We start from the raw sequence: 21,047 nt of genomic DNA, 5'->3' as shown, positions 1-21,047 counted from the left end.
ACAAATGTTTAAGAAATATATAAGAATTTTTCCTCCTACTGCATCTCTGTACATTTCCGGTCTTGAAAGCTCACATTCCTGGCCTTGGTTAGTAACCGCAAAAACACCCAGTGCACTGCCCTCCGGGTGGCTTTTGCTGCCTTTCGAATCGCCGTAGGGGCATAAGATTTTGTGTTTTCATTTCATTTGCGGCTTTGGCTTCGGCTTTATTTACCTCCAGAGTTTCCAGAGTACCCACAGCTTCCGATAGATAGATGAGTTCCGCCCACTTCCGTGTCCTGCGCCTTAATGGGCTTTATTTCGTTTTAATTACATGGCTGGCTGGCCATTTTGTGAATCAATTTCGCCAGTGCTCGGAATGCTAATTGAAGGTAATGATATTAGGCGGACAGCAGGTCGTATGCTTAATATGCCAAAACATTCCCCGGAGACTAAAATGACATTACACACAATGCTTGCACGCATTTAATCGTCCATTTCGGATTTAATGTTGAAAGGATAATGTCCCTATTAATTGATTATTTTATACGTTTGGCGATTATAATTAGAGTGAGAGTATTGTGTTCCTCATCTTTCAAAGTCAATTCGAGGGGCTTAAGAAGAAGTAGGAGGTTCCTTCCTTATTTGCCATTATTTATTTTGCCATCAGTCTGTCACTTTGTCCTTACTGCTCGGCGGCTTCCATTGACTGTGGATGCCAAGTTAATTGACATCAATCTGTTATTTAGCCGCCCGAAGCAGCAGTGGCAATCTAATCAGATTATTACGCATACGCCCCATGGGGCCACACCTTCGTCGGCGTCGCCAACAGACTCCGCTTTTGACTTTGACTTTGGCCCGGCTTAAATATTTAATTTTCCAGCCCCGAACTTTTTACTCTTGGAAAATACATACATATATATTCACACCATAATAGCCCGCACATAAAGATATTAAAAACTTTTCCTTTTTTTTTCGCGCTGCCTTGTTTTTGCCATTCGCAGCTGGCTCTCGACATTTATTGCCATTGCGCCCTGGCATTGTCAAAAGGCTAGGAAAAGGCAAACTTTTCGCCCCAAAAATTATTTCCCCCAGCTGTTTCGAGCACTTTTTTATGGGATTCCTATGTTTGATCTCCTTCGCTGCCCCCCGCAGCGCGTTTTGTTTTATAATTTACGATTTTTGTGGTTTTTGATTTGTTACTAACAAGTTGTGGGGTTTCGTGCAGCTTAACTAACTTTTTTCTGGCAACACCTAACTTGGAGTTCAACAATTATTCAATCAATATCTCTTAAAGTTTAACTAGGCCTAAGTAAATTTACAGCTTAGTTTTATTTAATATTAAAGTTGTTAAAATTATTTTTTATTAAATGTAAATTACCATTTAAAACAATAATCTGGTATGTTGGTATTTTCTGGTAGATTTTCTTAGCAAAATGATATACAAAATTTTTAAATATAAAAAGTCTGCTTAAGAATTCGCGTATAAAATCCGTACATTTCATTACCTCTCTATATCTAAATAAAAAATGTTTCAATACAATTTGTATTATTTTTTCGACATTTCGTTTTGTTTTTCTTTAGTTACTAACATTTAGTGCAGCTTAACTAACTTGCTTCTTTGGTTTTCCATCTTTTTGCAGCGCTCAAAGTGAAGCTCATGGTGCGACGTCCACATTCGCAACTCGTCGAGCAGGGCATCATACCATGTAAGTAGATGCGCGTCCGAAAAGCAGATTTTATTCCTGCCCCCGGGTCACAGCATTTAGCCGCTTAGTCAGATCGATAAAATACACATTAACCTCACTTAGCCGGTTCAGAGCATCTGCTGGCGCCCAATTCATCCATCGGCTGGCTGCCCCAAAAAGGATATGCAAATACTGCCGTCGAACATTTCATTTGAATGGCTTTCAAATTTATGCGCAAAGCAATGGAGAAAAAAAACGAAGCGAAAAGCGAAACCAAGGAAAAGAATCCTGGAAATACGCAAATTTACAAACTAATTCAAAGCCCTCAACGCAGCCGAAAGTGAATTTGAATTTAAATGATAAATTTTGCAGCGATGTCGAAGCGCCAAGAGCGAGGAAAAAGCTGAGCCAACTTTTGGGCACTGGCTCAGAAATACATTTTGTGTAGCCAAATAGTAGGTAGTAGGGTGTTGTTGTCGCTTTGGCTAGGAAATGCATTAAATTTATTAGATGTTGATGAGCGAGTCTGAGAGCGGAAAACTCCTCATGCGGAATGTTTACATATGCCACATTGAGCTAATGGAAATGTTTTGAGTCCTTCAACCACTGAAAGTTGCCAAATAACATTTTAAATCACTTAGAGCGTAACTCGCTTTTTTGTGCTAGTTATAAAACTATAAATAAAATGTAATTAGTATAAAGAACCTGAAGAATTTGCGTTCCTAAATATTTTAAGAAAAATGCTGAAGAATTCGCGTTCTTAAATATTTAAATAAAAATGCTAAAGGATTCGCGTTTATAAATATTTTTATAAAAATGCTAAAGAATTCGCGTTCTTAAATATTTTAACAAAAATGCTGAAGAATTCGCATTTAAAAATATTTATATATTTAATTAATTTTATAGGCTATAAATTTTATTTTTAAATTCAATTTAATTTATAATAATTATATTAATTTAAATGTATTTTTCTTCCACAGCTCTGAAAACCTCGCCCGCTATTCACGAACAATGCAAGCAACTGGAGCGCGCCAAGACGAGCGATCTGCTGAAGGCCAAGATCCAGCAGCGGCCGAATCGCGAGGATCTGGAGAGGCTGCACATCCTGGAGGAGGACGAGTGTCACATCGATCCGAGTTTGGCGGAGAAGCAGCGCATGCTGAAGAAGGCTCGCCTGGCCGATCAACTCAACTCGCAGATCCAGCATCGTCCTGGTCCACTGGAGCTGATCAAGAAGAACATCCTGCACACGGAGAAGCCCATCGAGAAGATCGTCAAGGAGGGACTCGTTTCGTTCAAGGCCACCAGCGAAGGTCTGCTCACGCGGCCCCAGCATCCGCACAGCTATATAACCTTTGATGAGGACTCGCTCAGCTCGGAGAGTGATACGCGGCAGACGCCGCCGCGTTTGGATGAGGCAATGGTGGTGGCCACCAGTGCTGCTCCCTCACCCACCGATGTGCTGCAGGCGGCGGCTGCCTCGGCGGGCATTGTGACGATGGCTTTGACCATGCCCACAGCTGGTCAACTGGTGGTCAGCTCACCGCAAATGCTTCCACAGCCACCGAAGCCAGTGGTGGTGCCTGCACCAGTGCCACCACCTCCGCCGCCGCCACCACCGCTGCCAGTGACTAATTCCGTAATAAAAGTGAAGCAGGAGACGGCCAATCTGTTCGAGGAACTGTGCCAGAGTGTGACGGGCACGCTGAACCACCATCATCAGTACCTGCCCATGCTGGCATCGCCCTGCTCGCTGGCCTCAAGCACCTCTACTCTGAGTCCCCTGTCCTCCATCGCCTCACCGCCACCGCCACCGATGACGAGCAGCAGCACAACACGTTTGCATCTGCAGCCCGTTTCCCTGAAGTCCGATGCTCCCGGGAAGGATAAGAACAGGAAGAAATCCAAGTCGAAGCCGGTGTCCAAGGCGCGAACCATTAAATTCCACGAGTACAAGGGACCACCGAGTGCCGCCGGCCAGAAGCAGGATCAAACGCAGCCGGAGGAGACCTCCTATCAGCTGATGTTGGAGCAGCAGAACTGTCTGCTCAAGTTCCTGGAGAACCTCAACAAGAATCAGTCCATTATACCTCCTCCTCCTCCTCCGACGGCGGCTGCGGGTGTTATGATTCCCACAGCTGGAGCTGGAGGAGTTCCTGGTGCGACGAATAACAACAGCATAACGGTAACCACGAAGACAGTGCCCGCTTTGGCTTCCCAATCCGCTCCAGCGCCGGCGCCCATCAGCCTGCCCAATACGATTTCCATAACGAGCAGTTCGGGCGGAGCTCCTTTAAATTTTGGCGATGCCATGCTGACCACGCCCACGCCGGCGGCTACTCCCACGCCGCCCACGCTGTCGCTGATTGCCACACCGCAGCAGCATCATCAACCGATGGCTGTGCAGCAACAACATCCGCCACCACTGCCCTCGCCGGCGCTTTCGATCAGCTCCTCGATTCCGCCCAGTCCGGCCACCAGCTATGCCGAATCCTCAACGAGTTCGATTACGGATCTAACCCGTCTGGAGAAGATGAAGGTTTCGGATCTGAAGCAGCATCTCAAGCGCAGGAATCTGCCGGTATCGGGACCCAAACCTCATCTTATTGAGCGGCTGAAACCTTATCTTCCTTTGGAGCCACTGGAAAGCAATGTGGTTGCCACTTCTGCATCCAATGCAACAACAGAAGTAATCACCATCAGCGATGCCATGGACACCAGCAACTGTGGTCTGGTGGAGCAGCCGCCGCCGCCGGTTACCATGTTGGTTACCGATGGCATGGAGCACGAGCAGATGGATGTGGTGCAGCAGCAGCAGCAGCTGGATAACACGCATCCCATGACGCTGCAGACCATTCTGCCTCCACAGCCGCAAACGGCCACCATCATACTGACCAACGAGGAGCTGCTGAGGGAGCAGCAGCGCAAGATTGACGAGTTGCAGCGACAGCTGCAGCGATCGCAACAGGAGCTGCAGAAGATTCGCCAGCGGCAGCAGCAGCAGCAGCAGACGGTCACCGCTCAGGTGGTGAATGCTCTGCCCACGCAGCAGATTACTCTTATTACTACCACTTCCAATGGGCCGCAGCAAACGCTGACTGTAATGCCACAGCAACAGCAGCAGCAGGTGGAGAAGAGCATTCCCGCCAAGGTGACGGTTAAGGCTAACAATTCCAGCCATAATAGCCATAAGGTGAATGGTTTGCAACAGCAACAGCAGGGATCCGCAGCCAAGAAGCCAGCCAGCAACGTTTCCTCAACCAATCCGCCGCCCATCAACCAGAAAATGGTGGTCAAGCAGCAGCTGGAGGCCAAAATCCAGAAGCAAAAGGCAGCGGCAGCAGCAGCCGCACAGCAGCAGCAACAGCAGCAGCAACAGCAGCAGGCACTGCAACAGCAACAACAGCAGCAGCAACAGGTGCGCCTGCTCACGCAAAAGACACAAACTGTACTCATTCCATTCAACAACAACAATCACATAAACAACGCTCCTGCCAAAACAACAACAACAACAGCGAAGAAATCCAATGTGCCAGCGAGCAATACAAATACCACGATATTGCAAGCAGCCAAGCCGACGGCGGTGGCGGCAACATCGCAACAACAGCAGCATCACAATAACCTGGGACTGCTGTGGAACGAGGGCAATCAGACCATATTCCTGGTGGGTCTGAACGATCAGCACATGACGGCGCACACGTTGGGCAACATAAGTTTAACGGCCACCACAACAACAGCAGCACCTCAACCTCCTCCACCAGCAACAGCAGCAGCAACAGCAACTCCTGTTGCTCAGCCCAAGAAGCTGCTGAATGGCCACCAACGCACAAACTCCCTGCCCAGCATTGTTTTCCCCATCGAAGCCAAGTCCATCATCACGCAACAGCAGTTGCAACAGATGCAGCAGCAGCAATTCCAGCCTGTCCAACAGCAGCAGCAGCAACTTATCCAAGTGGACATCAAACCCACGCCAGCACCTCCACCGCAGTACGAAGAGGCCACCAAGCAGCTGGCGGCCAGCAAGGCGGCCGCTCTGAATGGCCTCCTGCCGCTGGTGAAGATCAAGGAGGAGCCGGTGCTCTCCCCCGCTCCTGCTGCAGCTCCTCCCCCGCTAAACAAACGCAAGTCGGCGGGCATTAAATCCGAACAGGTCAGCGATGTTCTGGACATACTCATCAAGCAGGGCGAACTGCCTGAGAGTGCCGCTCTGGAGCCCATAACGCCGCTGCCTGAACTAACCATGTTTAATGGCCATGTGGCCACGCCCACAACGGCGGCGGGTGGAGCCAGCATAGTGCCGCTGGTGCCCAAGTTGGAGGCTCCAGCGACGCCTGTCCAAACTCTCGACATGGCCATGGATACGAATGAGCAGCATGTCACCTTCACCACTCAGCAGCAGCCGACGACGAATCATGGTTTTATCGAGAACATAGACATGGGCTCGCCACTGCAGGCGGATTCAAGCGCCATCGATGCGGAGAGCGTGGCCAAGACCTTGGATATATTCCTCGAGCAGCATCATGCCACTCCGCCGCCGAGTACGCCGCCCAAAAGCTGCCACAGCGAGAAGCCCAACAGTCCGGATGCCAAGCTCAATCACTTTGATGAGTACGAGCTGCTCGAGCTGATGTCGCAGCAACTGGAGATGGACATGGGCGACGACTCCAGTGGCTATTGTCATAGTTCGGAGGTTAAGAACAACGGCAGCAGCAATAACAACCTGCGACGCGATCTCAATCCCAGCCTGCAGCCGTCCATCAACGAGCTGCTGGATGCCAGCAGTCCGGACAGCGTGCTGCTGAACAACAACAATCCGGGTGCCGCCGATGTGGACTTCGATGCGGATAGCTTTGTGGCCCAGCTGAGTCAGCATGTCACCGGCGGCGGCGGCAATGGCAATAGTCCCGGGGTTAATGGCTCCCTGGAATCCTCGTCGTCCTCGTCGGCGATGAACGGGCATTTTGGCAGCCATGGCACACCAATGGATTGCGATGATTTCGAGAGCACACTCAACTCTTTCATGCAGGCGGTCACTCAACCGCAGGCGGGACAACACGGCGAATACGCAACGTCGACGGGGATGGTAAATGGAGCAGGAGGAGGAGTAGGAGTAGGAGGAATGGGCGTGGACAATGGGAGCGGCGGCAGTGGAGCAGTGGACGCCTTCAATGCCAGCGGCGATATATTCGATCTGTTCAACATGGACGACTACAAGATGAACTGGGCAGCGGGAGATTTTACTGTCTAATTTTCAAAAACTCACATCTATATATTTCCCCAAACTTTGTTCCGTATCGAAAAAAGAAAAAACAAACACACAATCCAGCGTGGTGCTCACTTTTCTCAAAATATTCCTGAAGAATTCGTTTCGAAGAAAGCAAACACACACAAAACAAAACAAAAATCCTATTTATTTTCTAAATGCATTTAAAACATTTGAACGTCAGTTGAAATTTCGAAACTTTACTATTTCCAAGAAAAACAAAAAACAATGCCAAAATTGCCGGGAGTAACACTCCAAAAAACCATACTTTTGCACCCTTTCCTATATAAGCAAGAAAAACAAAAAGAAAAACCACAAAAAACAGCCAAAACATTTAGAAAAGGATAACAAGTAAAACTTATCATAAACTATCATTAAAACGTAAGCCTAAACAAAACAAAAACCAAACAGAAAATGTTGTAAAGATCGATAAAGAGAGAAAAGCAAAAAACAAAAGTACATGTTTCTAATGAAGGTCATTCCAATTTGAGAATAATGCGAGTGAAATCTAACTAACTAAAACCGAATGGAAGAGAATGAATGAGTTGAGTCCAGGATGATGAGGATCAGGATCAGGATCTGCAGAAAATGAAAAAGAAGGAGAGAAAGCGGCAAAAGGAAAACAGAGAAAATAAGCTAAAGAAAAAATTTATGAAAATCGTAAAAAAAAATTATATTCTTGTTGTGAGAACGACTCTTAAGTGAAACACATTCAGTAATTTTGTTTTAAGTTCTATTTAAAATGAAATGAATTAAATTATTTAAAGCCTACGCAGTGCTTAATTCTAATTCTAAAGCGAAATTAAATTAAATATTTTAAACACAATTTGAGAAGTATTTCCTGCAAGGAAAGAAAAAGCCTTTAAAGTAGTCGAAGCCACAAAACCAGTTAAATTAATATATTTAAACTCTGATCAATTTCATTTTAAATGCTAGCAAAAATATATATTCATATTTTTCTTTTTGTTTTTGCATTCTTAGGCACAGCGAATTCCGTTACTTAAATTAATTCTAAAGAAAATATATTAAAAACAATTAATTTAGCTACTTCGTAAAGAGTATAATTCAATATCCTGCGGCGTGTACTTAACGCACACTTTTTGTAACCGTGTCTAACGCAATTCGGAATTGTAATCGTTCACCTTTTGTATGCATACATATATTCGGCTAAGTGTATTTTGTAAATTGAGAGAGCATGCCAAGCATTCGGACATATTTTTGAGTGTATAGGGCTCAATAAAATAAATTTTAAATGTAATTACTAAGCGAAGGACACATTTCATTAGGAAACAGAAAACCAAAACTAGAGAGAAACCCCAATTCAAAATTGCAAAATGCGAAAGGAACTCAATACACCAATAAATATATATATATATATTTTTGTATAAGCGAATTATATATACTCTACGTTTAGATCTAGTCTAAAATTTCACACATTTCACCCGCAGAGCAAAAGTTAATCATCACTCGACACACTTGTTTACATTTGCAATAATCTGATTTAAACTTGGATTGTAAGCTTAAAGTATACTTATTATCATCGACGCGCTTTAAACACACAAAAAGAGAAACGTTTCCATTATAACAATTCATATATTAATTTAATGAGTACGTTTATTGTTAGTATCAAACTTAATTACCATAACTAAGCTTATTGTTTGATTAATTCTAAATTTAATTACCTAAATATCTAATTTAATATGTTGGCTTGAACAATTTTTGTGCGTTGCGTTTAAAAGAGATTTCATTTAAATACAATACCAGAATAAACTGAATCACGTCATATGAACTATGTGTAATTTTTTTGCAACAAAAAAGGATAAAAGTCTATATAATAAATAATACATGCATACATAACAAGTGATATACCGATATACTTATATATATACGCATATTTAAATATGTTCAAGAACTTAAATAAAAACATTATTCATTTTTCCAAACTCGGACTTGATTTACTTACCAAACTGATTAGCCGAGCTAAACTCACCATCAAATTTTGAACCCGGCGAAGCATAATAAATACGCATTTAAGCGCATTACGCCCCGGCGCAAGATAAATTCCACATTAAAATTAAAATCAATGACAGAATAATACGCAATCATAATGATTTTATGGCAGCCACAACAGCAGAGCATCAACAACATCAACAAAACAAGGCTTATCATTAGCCAAAGCGGCGGCCATTCCTTGATTGGCGGTCCTCGGCCCACCGCCCACTTGACGGGGTGGTTTTTCGGGGGCCACTGCCTGAAATCGAGTTGAGTTGTTTATTTTTAGACCCGAAACGAAATCAGCAAACAATATGACGCAAAATTGCAGCAGCAGTGGCAGCAGCAGCAACAGCAGTTGAGTAGCCATGGCAACAATTGTCGGATATTCCATAGTTGGACGGCTGCCAAGCGTTATGGCTTTACAAGGACGGGAGGAGGACAAGAAAGGAGCTCACAGGACCTCCTGCTGTGCACTGCTGTCCCACACAGAGACTATCTGCTACTGAATATCCTTTGAAAGTGCTCCTGCGGAAGCCCGCTGTCTTTAGCTCGTTTCTTAGAAATTAAAATAGATTTCTATTTGATTGGTGGAACAATAATTTTGCATATTTCTAAGACTCTTCTTCCGAATTTACACAAAGCACCTGGTTTTAATTAACGTTAAAGTATTCTTTTCATTTTTGCCTGGTGTTCAAGGCGTAGAAAAAGTTAAAAGGATTTTTACAGCTAAAATAAAATTTAAAAATGTATTGGAATTTATTTTTTTTTGCTAATAACAACTTCAATAAAATATCATCTGGCAAAATAAATTACTTTAGATTTATATCTTGCTAACATTCAAGGTTATTCCTCCCTCGGCGCTTAACAATATATTTCCCACTTTGTATTTGATGGGAACCTCTGTCTTACTCGGATGCAACTCAAATTTAAAGTTGTGGATAAGAAGAGCCATTCCAACGACCACCTGCATGCGTCCAAATCGCAGACCAATACAGTTTCGGGGACCATCTCCAAAGGGCAAGAAAGTGCAGGCAGGACGCTGTTCCACCTGATCCTCATCGAAACGCTCCGGGATAAACTTCTACGGTTCCGGATAGAACTCGGGATCGTGATGGATGCCCAAAGTGGGAACCAAAACTCCAGTGTCGGTTTCAATGTTATATTTGGGGTTACTATGCACATAGGGTTTCGTGGCAATGCGTACTAAGTGGGCCACCACAGGATGTTTCCGCAGGGTTTCTAGAAAGCGAATTCTTTAGAACATTTTTTATAAGATATTCTAAGATATTAACTCACCATCGATAACCTTTTCCAGATAGATCATCTCTCGCATGCTATCATAGTCCAGTTTACCATTATGCTTCTCCAGCACGGAGTTAACTTCCAATCTCAGTTTATCCTGCACATCCTGATTGCAGGCTAGTTCATAGAGGGCAAAACCCATGGTAGTAGAGCTCGTTTCGAATCCAGCCAAGAAAAATATAAAGGCCTGGGCTGCAATCTCATTGAACGTAAGACCATCCTGCTTATCGCCATTATCGTACTTCAGCTTCATGTCTATCAGCATGTCCATGAAATCGTTTCGAGTAATCTTGTTCTTTACCCTGTAATCGATGGTGTCCTTGACAATATCTATATAGAAATCCTCAACCTCTGGTTTCAAGGTCTTAATGCCCAGTTTGGCGGATAGTTTGGGTGCCCCGAATAGCAGTAGATCCACCAGTCTGCCATGACGACGTTCGCTAATCGCCGAATTGCCCATCCTCACGAACTCCGCCTTGGGATCCCTTAAACTATTGCATTCCAAACCAAAGGCACAAACGCCAATCACATCGGCGGTGAAACGGGAAAGGAGATTTGTGATTTCCAGGGTTTTAGATCCTGAAATCTTCTCATCGAAAACCCGAATAAGTTCATCGCCCACTTTTAAAACCGTGGGAAACATATTCTTCATTTTTCCAGAAGTAAAAGTCGGTGTTAGTTTCTGCCGTAGAGTTCTCCATTTTTGACCCTCAACCGTAGTCAAATTACTGGTCAGCGGATCATCCTTTTCATTGTGGAATATACCACGATCGTGGAACTTGTCAAAGTCCCGAATCAGTACGGTCTTGACAAAATCAATATCGGTGACTACGACGAATTTCTTGGCATACACATAGAATCCCACGAAGGGTCCATCGGTTTTATTCTTGTACTTAAAGTAAGTTCTCTTGAGAATATGCGATAGTTGCATTGTACGCATAAGTTCACTGGTGTTACCAAGCGGAATATTTGGTGGATCGTGAGGAATTCCGCGACGCGACCAATACGAATAGTTTTGGTGCACCCACCAAGCGGCGAGGGTAAGAGCACCGATCAGCAAACCGATTAGAACAAACATTTTGAGAGCACTGAATTCAGTCGACGGGGAATGCGTTGATTATATATGTTGTGATACGAGAGAGCTTTGGACTCTCTAATCTCATAGACGCTCGATTCTGGTTATGTGAATCATTATTCCATGATGAAAACAACGCCAAACAATGTGAAATGTTCAGTTCCTACGGTCTCTATAAACAAGCTCTCTTAAGTAATTCTCTCCAAAATGTTTAACTGTTTACTCTTCTCTCTTTCGCTTTAGAGTGCTAAGGTGATACGGTGAAACTAGCATAATATTAATTTTCTTTGAAATATCATAATATTTTTTGATATATTTTAAATATTTCTTAAAGCAGTTAGATATTTTCTATTAATTTAATCCGGGAATATTAATTTTTATATTTTTTATAAAGACTCATTTTATTTTGAATTTTTTTTATTGATTACGGTTTGATGTAATGAAGCTCCACTGTAGTTTAAAATGTAAACAATACACTAGTTTACCTTGGATATAAATAAATCAAATAAGGCGGAGAAAATAGTTTAGCGTTGCTATTAACAACTTATCAATGGCATATAACAAAGGTCGACTAAAAAATATATTTTTTTGTTTTTATTTAAGAAAAAATATCTGGTAACAAAAATAGCATCATTTTATATGATAGTATAAATATTTTTGATAATTGTTTAAAGATTAAATAACTAAGTATCTTTATAAAGCTTCAGACCGTAGACATAATTCGATTTTCCTTTTCACAATGTTGTTGTCACAATTAAGTCAATAATCACCAATCAAAGTGGTAAAAGCGGCCATTGTTAATCAGCTCTCAGTGACTTCAACTAGTCCTCCATGAGAATGATCCCCCCATTCACTGGTTTAATTAAGGGCTTAAGTATCCGCCCACACAGAGCTCTTTGTGAGAATTAAGCTAAGGTAATCATCTATTGTTTGAAAATTCAATAGCCATTCTGCCAATTGTCATTGAAGGGCTTAAAGTCCTTATTGAATCGATGGCCATACACATACATATTTTCCCCCAATTAAGCTATGCCATTACCTTTAATAACTCGCCTTATATCCATGGCAATTTATGCATCTATTTTGCGTTGTTTTGTTGGTGTTGTGCTTTTTGGCCATTGTTGGCTGGCAGCCACAGCGAAAACAACAGCGTCAACATTCCACAACAGCTGCAATATGTGCCAGCAACAGTTGCCCAGCAAAGCAGAGAACCACCATATCACCCACCGAACCACCCACAGCACCACCCTCGCGAATCCACAACCACCCATTGCGAACTAAATTTATACAACGCTGACTGTAATTTGCGTTATTAAAATGGCGTCAGTTGCTTACCAAAGCGAAAAGTTTCGCCCATCGCCCCCTCATCGTCATCGTAGTCCACAGCAGGTTCTGGTCCTTGGTTCTTCGTTTCTTGGCTCCTTGGTCCTTGTCACAGGAGCCCTCTACTGGTTTTTCCACGCTCGTCTAATTGTGTTTGAGCTGCGCTACAAATAAGGCGTCCTCCGCTGGTCAGTCGAGAAAATTGAGATTTATTTCTGCGAATTTCGGTTTTTAGCCTGGACAAAAATAGGAAATAATTGTAGGAGGAAGAGAGCAGCTGTGCTAGTCTAGCTAGGACTTACGTTGATTTAGGTGTCTATATTATCTCTATTAATTAATGATGTCTTTATTTATATTTATTTTGAATTTACAAAAATATTAAGCAATATTATTTATTTTCTAATTTATCACTTAGCTTATTTAAGTAACTGCTTATTTTAACATTCTTAACATTCTTAATATTAACATTCTTAATATTACATTAAGAATGTAATATTATTATTATTATTTATTTATTATTTATTATTTAGCCTTTAAAGTTCATAATTTAGAACCAAAAATTGTCTTACAATTTCTTACCATTAAATTCTAGTGTGATAATAAAAATAATATTTGTTCTACATTCTTTCTAACATTGTTTTTAATTTATTTTAGCATGAGATAATATTATAGTTATTCAATAGATTTTTTGTTTAAATTTATCATTAAATCTGTTAAAGTTTTCTACCGCTCCCTGTTATATTTTGTAAAAAAACCTCAAGTAAGGTCAGTTCTTATGGACTTATGTCTAAATCCTTTGATCACCGCCCTATAGAGGTTTCCTAAACTGTTCTAGCCGAAGCCCCCAAGGGAGCCACGCAAAGTGCGTACTTCTCCTTGGCTTTTTGCCTTTTGATGTGGCCGACGAGCAACAAGTTGGTCATCATCCTTCAGGGCCATTTCCACTTACCCCTGCCAAAGGACACAGTGACCAACCACCCCACTCACCCCGCCCAATCCATAAGTCAAACTGTTGCTTTCACTTCGGTGGTGTGAACTTTTCACTTTCCTGCCAGCTTTTGCTTTCCCACTGATCGATATCAATTGATTAAGCCACGTTGAGGCATTCGACTTCATTTTTTGTCGCCTTCTTTGATTAACAAAAGGAATTTCCAGCCCAGCTTTCCAGCTTTCTCACAAATTATGACCCACTCGACAGCAATTTCCCGGCACATTATTCAGAGTTAATTACTTTGTCAAATAAAGCGCTTTGAACCACATTGTTCTAGCCCCTTGGCTTTGGTGTGAAAATTCAATTAACTTTGCGCTGTAAATAGGCAAAAATACAGGGCTAGCCGAAAATCTGTCTGGCAAACTATTTGCATTGAACATTCAAACAAAATAACAAAAAGCGGCCAGGACAACGAGGACAACGAGGTCGAAAACGAAAACAATGACTGGCTGTCGCGATTTTTGCGTCATTTACTCAAGTTTATGCCAAGACCACTTGTCGTCCTCGCAAATTGTTCTAATTAAGAAGACCAAGTTGGCGACGAAGTTGGCCCTAAACTGGCGAGGAGCGGGGTGTTCGGGCAGGTAAAATGCCAAATTAAAATCGTAATGAAGCACTTAAGTTGTGTTTTCTTAGACCTTTCCTGATGCCCTCACAAGAGGAACTTCGAAATTATTAGGGAATTTTGAGAATACTTATAGAAATTGGAATAGAGGAAAATATTTTATAGTTGATTACTTTTCCTCAAAAGTTTTTTATTTTGAATGTGGACAGTTAGACATTCAATCTTCATTGGTTTTATTTTTTTAATAATTTTTCAAGGTATATACATATTTATAAAAATATATTATAGTTAATATATAGTAATATAATTATAGTAATATAATAAAGATTATTTTGATTTTATGTCTTATGTATTTTTAAATATAATCATATTTATAGGTTTCCCTACGAAAGAGTATTAGAAACTCAGCTAAAACAAGTTGATGACATCCAGTATTTGGTTCCTCTTAATTCAGCCATCTTGGTTGTTGGCGAGCGAGGATTTGAGATTCAAGTGGCCCCGGCATTAGCGTCAAGTGCTCGGCTGTCTTTCTTAGGGCTTCCACATAATTAAGTTGTAGCCATTGAAAGTGGGCAAAGGATTATGCCTGGTCCTTGGTCCTGGGTCCTCAGTCGTCGGTCCCCGGCACTCAGTCGTTGGTCCTGCTGCCCTTGGTCCTTTGGCACTTTTCCCTCCTGGCTGGCCCTGTCGCCATTAATTGAGTGTCATGGCGAATGCAAAATAAGCTTACGCATTTAGTTGACATAACCGTCAGGGATAAACTTCCAGCTGGTCATTCAATCCAACTCAATGGCAGTTGCACTTGCAGTTGGCCATCGCAAAATACATTTTTAAGCCAATCTAATGGCAGGCAATTAGCTGGGTTTTTATACCCTTGCAGAGGGTATTATGATTTCAGTCAGAAGTTTGCAACGCAGTGAAGGAGATGTCTCCGACCCCATAAAGTATATATATTCTTGATCAGCATCACAAGACGAGTCGATCTAGCCATGTCCGTCTGTCCGTCTGTCCGTCCGTCTGTCCGTCTGTCTGTCTGTCCGTCTGTCCGTCTGTCCGTCTGTCCGTCTGTCTGTTTCTACGCAAACTAGTCTCTCAGTTTTTGAGCTATCGGGACGAAACTTTCGCAAAAGTCTTCTTTCTATTGCAGGTAGTATATATGTCGGAGCCGACCGGATCGGACAACTATATCTTATAGCTCCCATAGGAAGGATCGGAAGAAAAAAACTTTAAAAAATTCTAGCTTCGGTGTTTTTTGAAATATTACCTTCTACTTTTGGGGATGTTATTTTTTAAATATTCCTGAATTTCGAATTAATTATTTAAAAAATCGGACACTATATCATATAGCTGCCATAGGAACGATCGGAAAATTAATGGAAAAGTAATAGGAAATAAATTCTAGCTTCTTTGGTTTTTATTGTATTATCTTCTACTCTAGGATATAACTCTTTTTAAATATTTCCGAATTTCAATTTTAATTTGATCAAAATCGGACGACTATATCATATAGCTGCCATAGGAACGATCGGAAAATTAATGAGAAATATTAGAAAATTGAACATTTTTGCGATTTGTTAATTAATAGGAATGATCTGCAAGGGTATATAAGCTTCGGCTGGCCGAAGCTAGCTTCCTTTCTTGTTTTTCTTTTTTTCTTAGCTCAAAGCAGATGTTATGGGTCATAAATTCTCTCATTGAGACGTGGGTGTTTTACGTGGGAATTTTTTTCATCATAGTTATATATAATTCATTTGCTAGCAAATGGGTTTTAATAAAAGAGTTGTAATTTTTCTGAGGATTAAAAAGTTTAAGGACTTTAAGATGAAATCAGAAAGATTGTTATTGTGGACACTCTAAAACCTATAGATACAAAGTTGAAATTTAAAATTATGCATAGCTCAAACCAATAAATCTAAATATTCCAACTAATTAGGGGACACTTTTAGATGATTATTACTTATAATATCAATTAAGTTAATTAATTTAAATATTAAAAAAACTATCAATTACCAAATACTTAAAGGTATAAATATTGATTTAGGAAAATATTTTCACAACTAAAATAGACTTTAAAACGTAAACATATATAGAAGCTTTAAAGTGTTCAATGCTAAGCCCCCAATAATAGGCTACAAATCGTGCATTCCTCCCATGACTGACTGATATATCTCGAAGTCAGGAGCCTGGGGCCTCGAGCAAGGCGGTCCATCTGGTTTTTTGGTCATCGATCCAACCTCGTCGCAAACCCTGACCCCTAACCCCGGACCCCCTGTCTCACCGCCTGACCGTGGGTCAATATTGGTTTGCTTTACTGCGCTCGGTTTGATTTTGTTTGCTCTTGGCTGCGAGCGTGCGGAGCGAAAACTTTGGCCGCAAGACTCTCACACGCGCTGGCTGCTCGCCGAGAATCCCCGAGAATGTGTGCAAATGTCGGGGATATTCCGTGGTTAAACAAAAGCATTTGCATGAAAATGTTTTACTTTTACTTGGAGTTTTCCTGTGTGTGACGAGGGCAAACGGAGGGGAAAACAGGGGGCTCGCTTTTGCTTTGTTTGCTTTATGTTTTTTGTTTTTTTCCCCTCTGTTGTGCAGTGCTAATTGAAGCGGATTCTTTGGAGAGCCCCTCACCAGTTGAAATAACGTCGCCTGTAAAATGAAAAACTTAATCTGAAAAAATCAATCTGCAATAAAAATAAAATTAAGGCGAACGACGGAAGGCTCGGCCATATAAAAAAAAAGTTGAGGAGAAGGAGAAACTGGAGATGGAGACACAGAAACACATAAAGAAGAGCCGAGAAAAATGGACGCACGCACAGGACCTGGCGAAGGACCCTTGGCCGAAAGGCAAAAGGTGTGCGTCAGGATTACGCGGCATTTCACCATTTCAGCATTTCAGTGAGCAGCGAACGGCGAGGGTCCAAAGGATATTCATAAATAAATATCTGCAGGCATACAAATTGATAAGCTGGCAGCCAGGTCCCGGCCTAAGCCCCCCAATACCAGGCCCCGAATACCCAGACCCTGGCATCTTAATCGACAGACGCTGCATACCTTTTCGATGGGCCTGCGAAATCGCCAGTCAACCTCCCGACTTCGACATGGAGTGGGTTGGGATGGGGATTCTCGAACAGGTCCAAACCAAACATCCCCCGATGACTGGCTGGCTAACAGGTAACATTGGCTACACTCGCAAAAAAATTAAAAATAAATATTATTTAAATAAAAGAATATTACAGAAAAAAAGTCAAAAATCTTTTTATATAATATGCACTTTAGATGGCGTATCCTATTCGATCTAAAAAAGTTTTTTAAAAAATACGTAAAAGCCGAAAATGTTATAAGATTTTTTAAATCATACTTAAAATAAATATAATGTCTGTATCAAATATATATGTAATTAATTGTTTTCTTATTGTTATTTTCCCATTATAAACATTTTTAAATCCATTTTAAAATATATAAAATATTATCAAAAATAAATGATTTAAGCTCTCATCCTTAAAATTATTTTTTAAATAAAAAAATTACTTTTAATCAGTTTTTAAAATTATCTTTTTATGTAGGTGTAAATATGTGATATGTTATAAAGGAAAATTTTTTTTGTTTGTAAACCGTTTATTTAGTGTTTTTAATGATTTTTTTTTAAGTCCATCAGTGAGCGCCTCCTTTTGCAGCATTCTAATGCCGTTCGTCCTTCAACAGGCGCTGCTCCTTTCACACGCAACGCCCCTTATTTTCCCTTTTTCCTCCGCGCATTGGCACATTTTCCTTTCAGCTGCCTCCTCAGCTGTTTTTTTTTTCGCAGCTCCCTTTTTCCACTTTTCTTGGGGGCCCATTGAATTTTATTGTGCGCTCAAATTGTTTTGGTATTCAAGCTTAAAGCACGCGACTGCTTCTATGTGGTTGGCCGCTCCTGCCGCTTCCGCTGCTCCTGCTCCTTCAGATCCTTTGGCTCCTTGTGCTTCTGTTTTTTTCCCTGCTGCTGCAGGTCCTGCGAGTTACGACTGTGTGCGTTTTTGGTGGTGTGCGTGCGATGTTTTCATCGTCCTCGGCGATGTTCTCCTGCCTTCCAGCGTATCCTGTTGCTTGTGAAACGCAACCAGTTGAACATTCCCACTTCCAGCTGGACTCTCTGGGCCTCGGCTTCTCCTTCGGCTTTCAATGTCGCTGGCTCTCGCGGTGAAAGGCTTTCTCTTCTTTGTCTGCTCTCTCTCTGTGTTTTATTCGGCTGTTGCTTGGCACATGTTTAACGCGCAATTATTTTGGTCCTGTTGCGCTTTTTCCCAGCGTCTGTGTGCCAGTATGGGTGGCTGGCTTGGCTTAGTTTGTATTCAGACAAAGTCAACTCCAAGTTGCTAAAATAACGCAATTAATTCTGTTATTGAGCACTCTAAAATACACGCAATTTTGGTTTTTTATAAAGTTTCTTTGATTTTTAATTTTGTAGATTTATTTTGAAGTACTCTAAATATTTTTAACATTATTTATTCGATTTTCATTATCTAAGATATATGTTAAACCATTTAAAGCATTTTTTAAGTGACTTGTGAAATTTTAAGAATTTAATTTTTGCTTTCTCCGAACAATTTATGTTTGCTTGGAAATATAAAAGAAGTTTTAATGTTTTAAAAAAGTCTCTTTTATTATCTTTAAGGTTTTCATATATTTATTAATTTTTAAATAAATTGTTTTTCCCCTGTTTTTTAAGTAAAAAAAAAAAAATTCGAAAAAAACACTGATGATACTAATTAAAAAATAATCTTAACAAAAAAAAAATGATTTTAAAACATTTTTTACAAATAAATGTTTTTTTTACAAATAAATGTTTTATTTCTTTAAATATTGTGATTTTTTCCAATTTTTTTCTTAGTTTTAGAGATTCATCTTTTATCTTTCAAATACCCCAAAATATCATCTTCACCGACAACTCCATCGACATCATGATGGCCATCAGCATCATGGCTGGGCATGCAACAATTATGAAAAGTCTCCACTCGTTCGCATTTGTCCGCTCGTGTAGACATCGGTGGCTGCTGCTGTTTCCATAGCCGAGTGTTTTTCGGTGGATAGAGAGCGCGCACCTTATAGCTGGTGTGTGCGTGGGCGGTGGGGGGCGGGGCATGGATGTGCCTGCATCCGCATCCAGGGAAATCGCTTAGCTGTTGCTTTCGTGTGCGACTTGGCAAGGTGGAAATTGATATTACTTTTTAATGCTGGGCCAGCTGGTGGCAGGACTTCCAGTGAGCGAAAGGGAGGGGTGTATGCCATCAACGGCGAGTGCGAGAGAGAGGCAGAGAAAGAGAGAGGGAGAGAGAACACAGAGCCTTCGGCTCGAAGGACCAAAAGTGCCAGCCTCGTCACAGTTCGAGTTGAGCCGTCTCGCGAGCAGGACACCAAACGCGGAGGCTGACATATCCCGATATCCTGTGTGGCCAGGAGAACTTGGGCACCAGAACCAGGAACCCAGGCTATAGAAACCATAGCTTCTGCTCCAACTTTCTTTCCCCCGGCCAAGGTGTGTGCGTGTGCGCGAGTGTGGCGGTGTGCGTGGCGTGTGTGTGTGTCCCTCTGTGCGTGTCTGTGTTGGCCAAACAAAAGCCAAAATAAGTGACGAATAAATTTAACACAAAAAAAAAACAGAGCCACCTGAAAATATATACATTTCCCCGTAGAAAATATTACAAATACTTTAAATCAGAAAAATCATATTGTTTAGCAGGTGAGTTAAATCAGTGTGTGTGTTTTGAAAACGGTGTTGTTATGAAAGGACTCGCGTGGCAGGCTAGCAAATAGTTTAATTTCCGGTCTGGCCATCAGGCGCACATCCGGTTTCAGTTTTATTTCCGTCTGTGCTGGGTGTTCATTCACATGTGCCAGGATATAGGCTAAAAGTTCTTAAACTCATTTTTATAAAATAGAAAAAGGATTTTTAAAGTGGATATTTTAATTGTTAAATTAGAAAACGATTATCAAGAATGAAAATCATCATCTTAAATTTATATAATTAAATAAGAAAGGATTTTTAAAGCTGAAATTTCTATGCTAAAAATAAAAAGATAATTAAATCCCACTGCTTTCTGTAATAGTAGAGTAAATTACAGCCATCATAAGCTAAAATTAAATACATATAAAAGCCATTGAAGGCTTAGCGATTTTTCAAAACCTTGATTTTGTTATTGAAAACTTTTTAAGTGCTGTTATGGAAAAGTTTTTGCAAAAAATCTAAAAATGGCCACCAAAAGCCAGTGCTTAAATTTTCTAAAATACCATTACTCCAAATGTATTGATTCATGTTGGGGGCCACCACCCCCTCCCATTTCAGTCAATTCCAAATGTATTAACCAGGCTTATGTCTTAGCCCTCAGGGGCTTAGAGAAAAGACGGCAGGCCCAACACCTTGCAGGCTGCGAAATAAAACAACTTAATGAAGCAAGAAATTGAAAACATTATCAAGGCGATTAATTATTGATACTTTGATGTTCCCGGGCCCCCGTCTAATTAATTTATAATTAAGTTAAGCAGCTGCCCGGGGGCCTTCTTATATTTCCTGTGGCTGAGCTTTAAGTTCGGAATAAGGATAGGGATAAATATATAGAGCATCTTTAAGCTGTCTCCGGCACCTGGCTAAGCTATATTCCCTTCGATTGAGACTTTATGAACGTGACCCGCCTGCCATATCGATGGCAATCAGTTTGAGTTTGAGTTTGGGTTTTGGGTGAGGGGACTGGCTAATGCCTCCTCCTTTTTGGCCAGCCAACTGTCATTACTCTTGGCCCTAAGCCCTGCCAAAGTTTTCTGAGCCCGAATACCCAGTACCCCAAAAAAACCCTCTGCACTTTATTTTATACCTGCCTTTCGCTTTTCGC

General features: G+C 41.3%; 2 protein-coding genes across 3 annotated transcripts in view; one reads left to right on the top strand and one right to left on the bottom strand.

Moving 5' to 3' along the window:
- Positions 1-8,715, top strand: part of Mrtf (Myocardin-related transcription factor) — a 47,472-nt gene extending 38,757 nt beyond the window's left edge. For both annotated transcript variants that reach the window (XM_017156164.3, XM_070214748.1), the window contains 2 exons: positions 1,623-1,688; positions 2,648-8,715. In XM_017156164.3, coding sequence (XP_017011653.2) covers positions 1,623-1,688; positions 2,648-6,915 — 4,334 coding nt within the window. In that variant the 3' untranslated portion in view covers positions 6,916-8,715. The remainder of the gene's footprint in view (positions 1-1,622; positions 1,689-2,647) is intronic.
- Positions 8,716-9,679: 964 nt separating this feature from the next.
- LOC108067269 (probable cytochrome P450 6a19) lies at positions 9,680-11,504 on the bottom strand. The gene is made up of 2 exons (XM_017156228.3): positions 10,222-11,504; positions 9,680-10,164 (listed from the first exon to the last, which is right to left on the bottom strand). The coding sequence occupies exons 1-2, from the start codon at positions 11,303-11,305 to the stop codon at positions 10,007-10,009; spliced, it is 1,242 nt and encodes a 413-aa protein (XP_017011717.2). The 5' UTR covers positions 11,306-11,504; the 3' UTR covers positions 9,680-10,006.
- Between the last annotated feature and the right edge of the window lie 9,543 nt (positions 11,505-21,047).

The sequence above is a fragment of the Drosophila takahashii genome, chromosome 3L (genome assembly GCF_030179915.1).
Source record: "Drosophila takahashii strain IR98-3 E-12201 chromosome 3L, DtakHiC1v2, whole genome shotgun sequence".
Classification (NCBI taxonomy): Eukaryota; Metazoa; Arthropoda; class Insecta; order Diptera; family Drosophilidae; genus Drosophila; species Drosophila takahashii.
Note: the sequence above shows the minus strand (reverse complement) of the source record. Positions and strands in the feature narration are given on the sequence as shown.

Bases quoted from the DNA above. Each gene is read 5' to 3' on its own strand.
- LOC108067269 (XM_017156228.3), bottom strand. From the start codon at position 11,305: ATGTTTGTTCTAATCGGTTTGCTGATCGGTGCTCTTACCCTCGCCGCT. The intron at 10,165-10,221 runs GTGAGTTAATAT...TTCGCTTTCTAG, and splicing joins TCTGGAAAAGGTTATCGATG to AAACCCTGCGGAAACATCCT.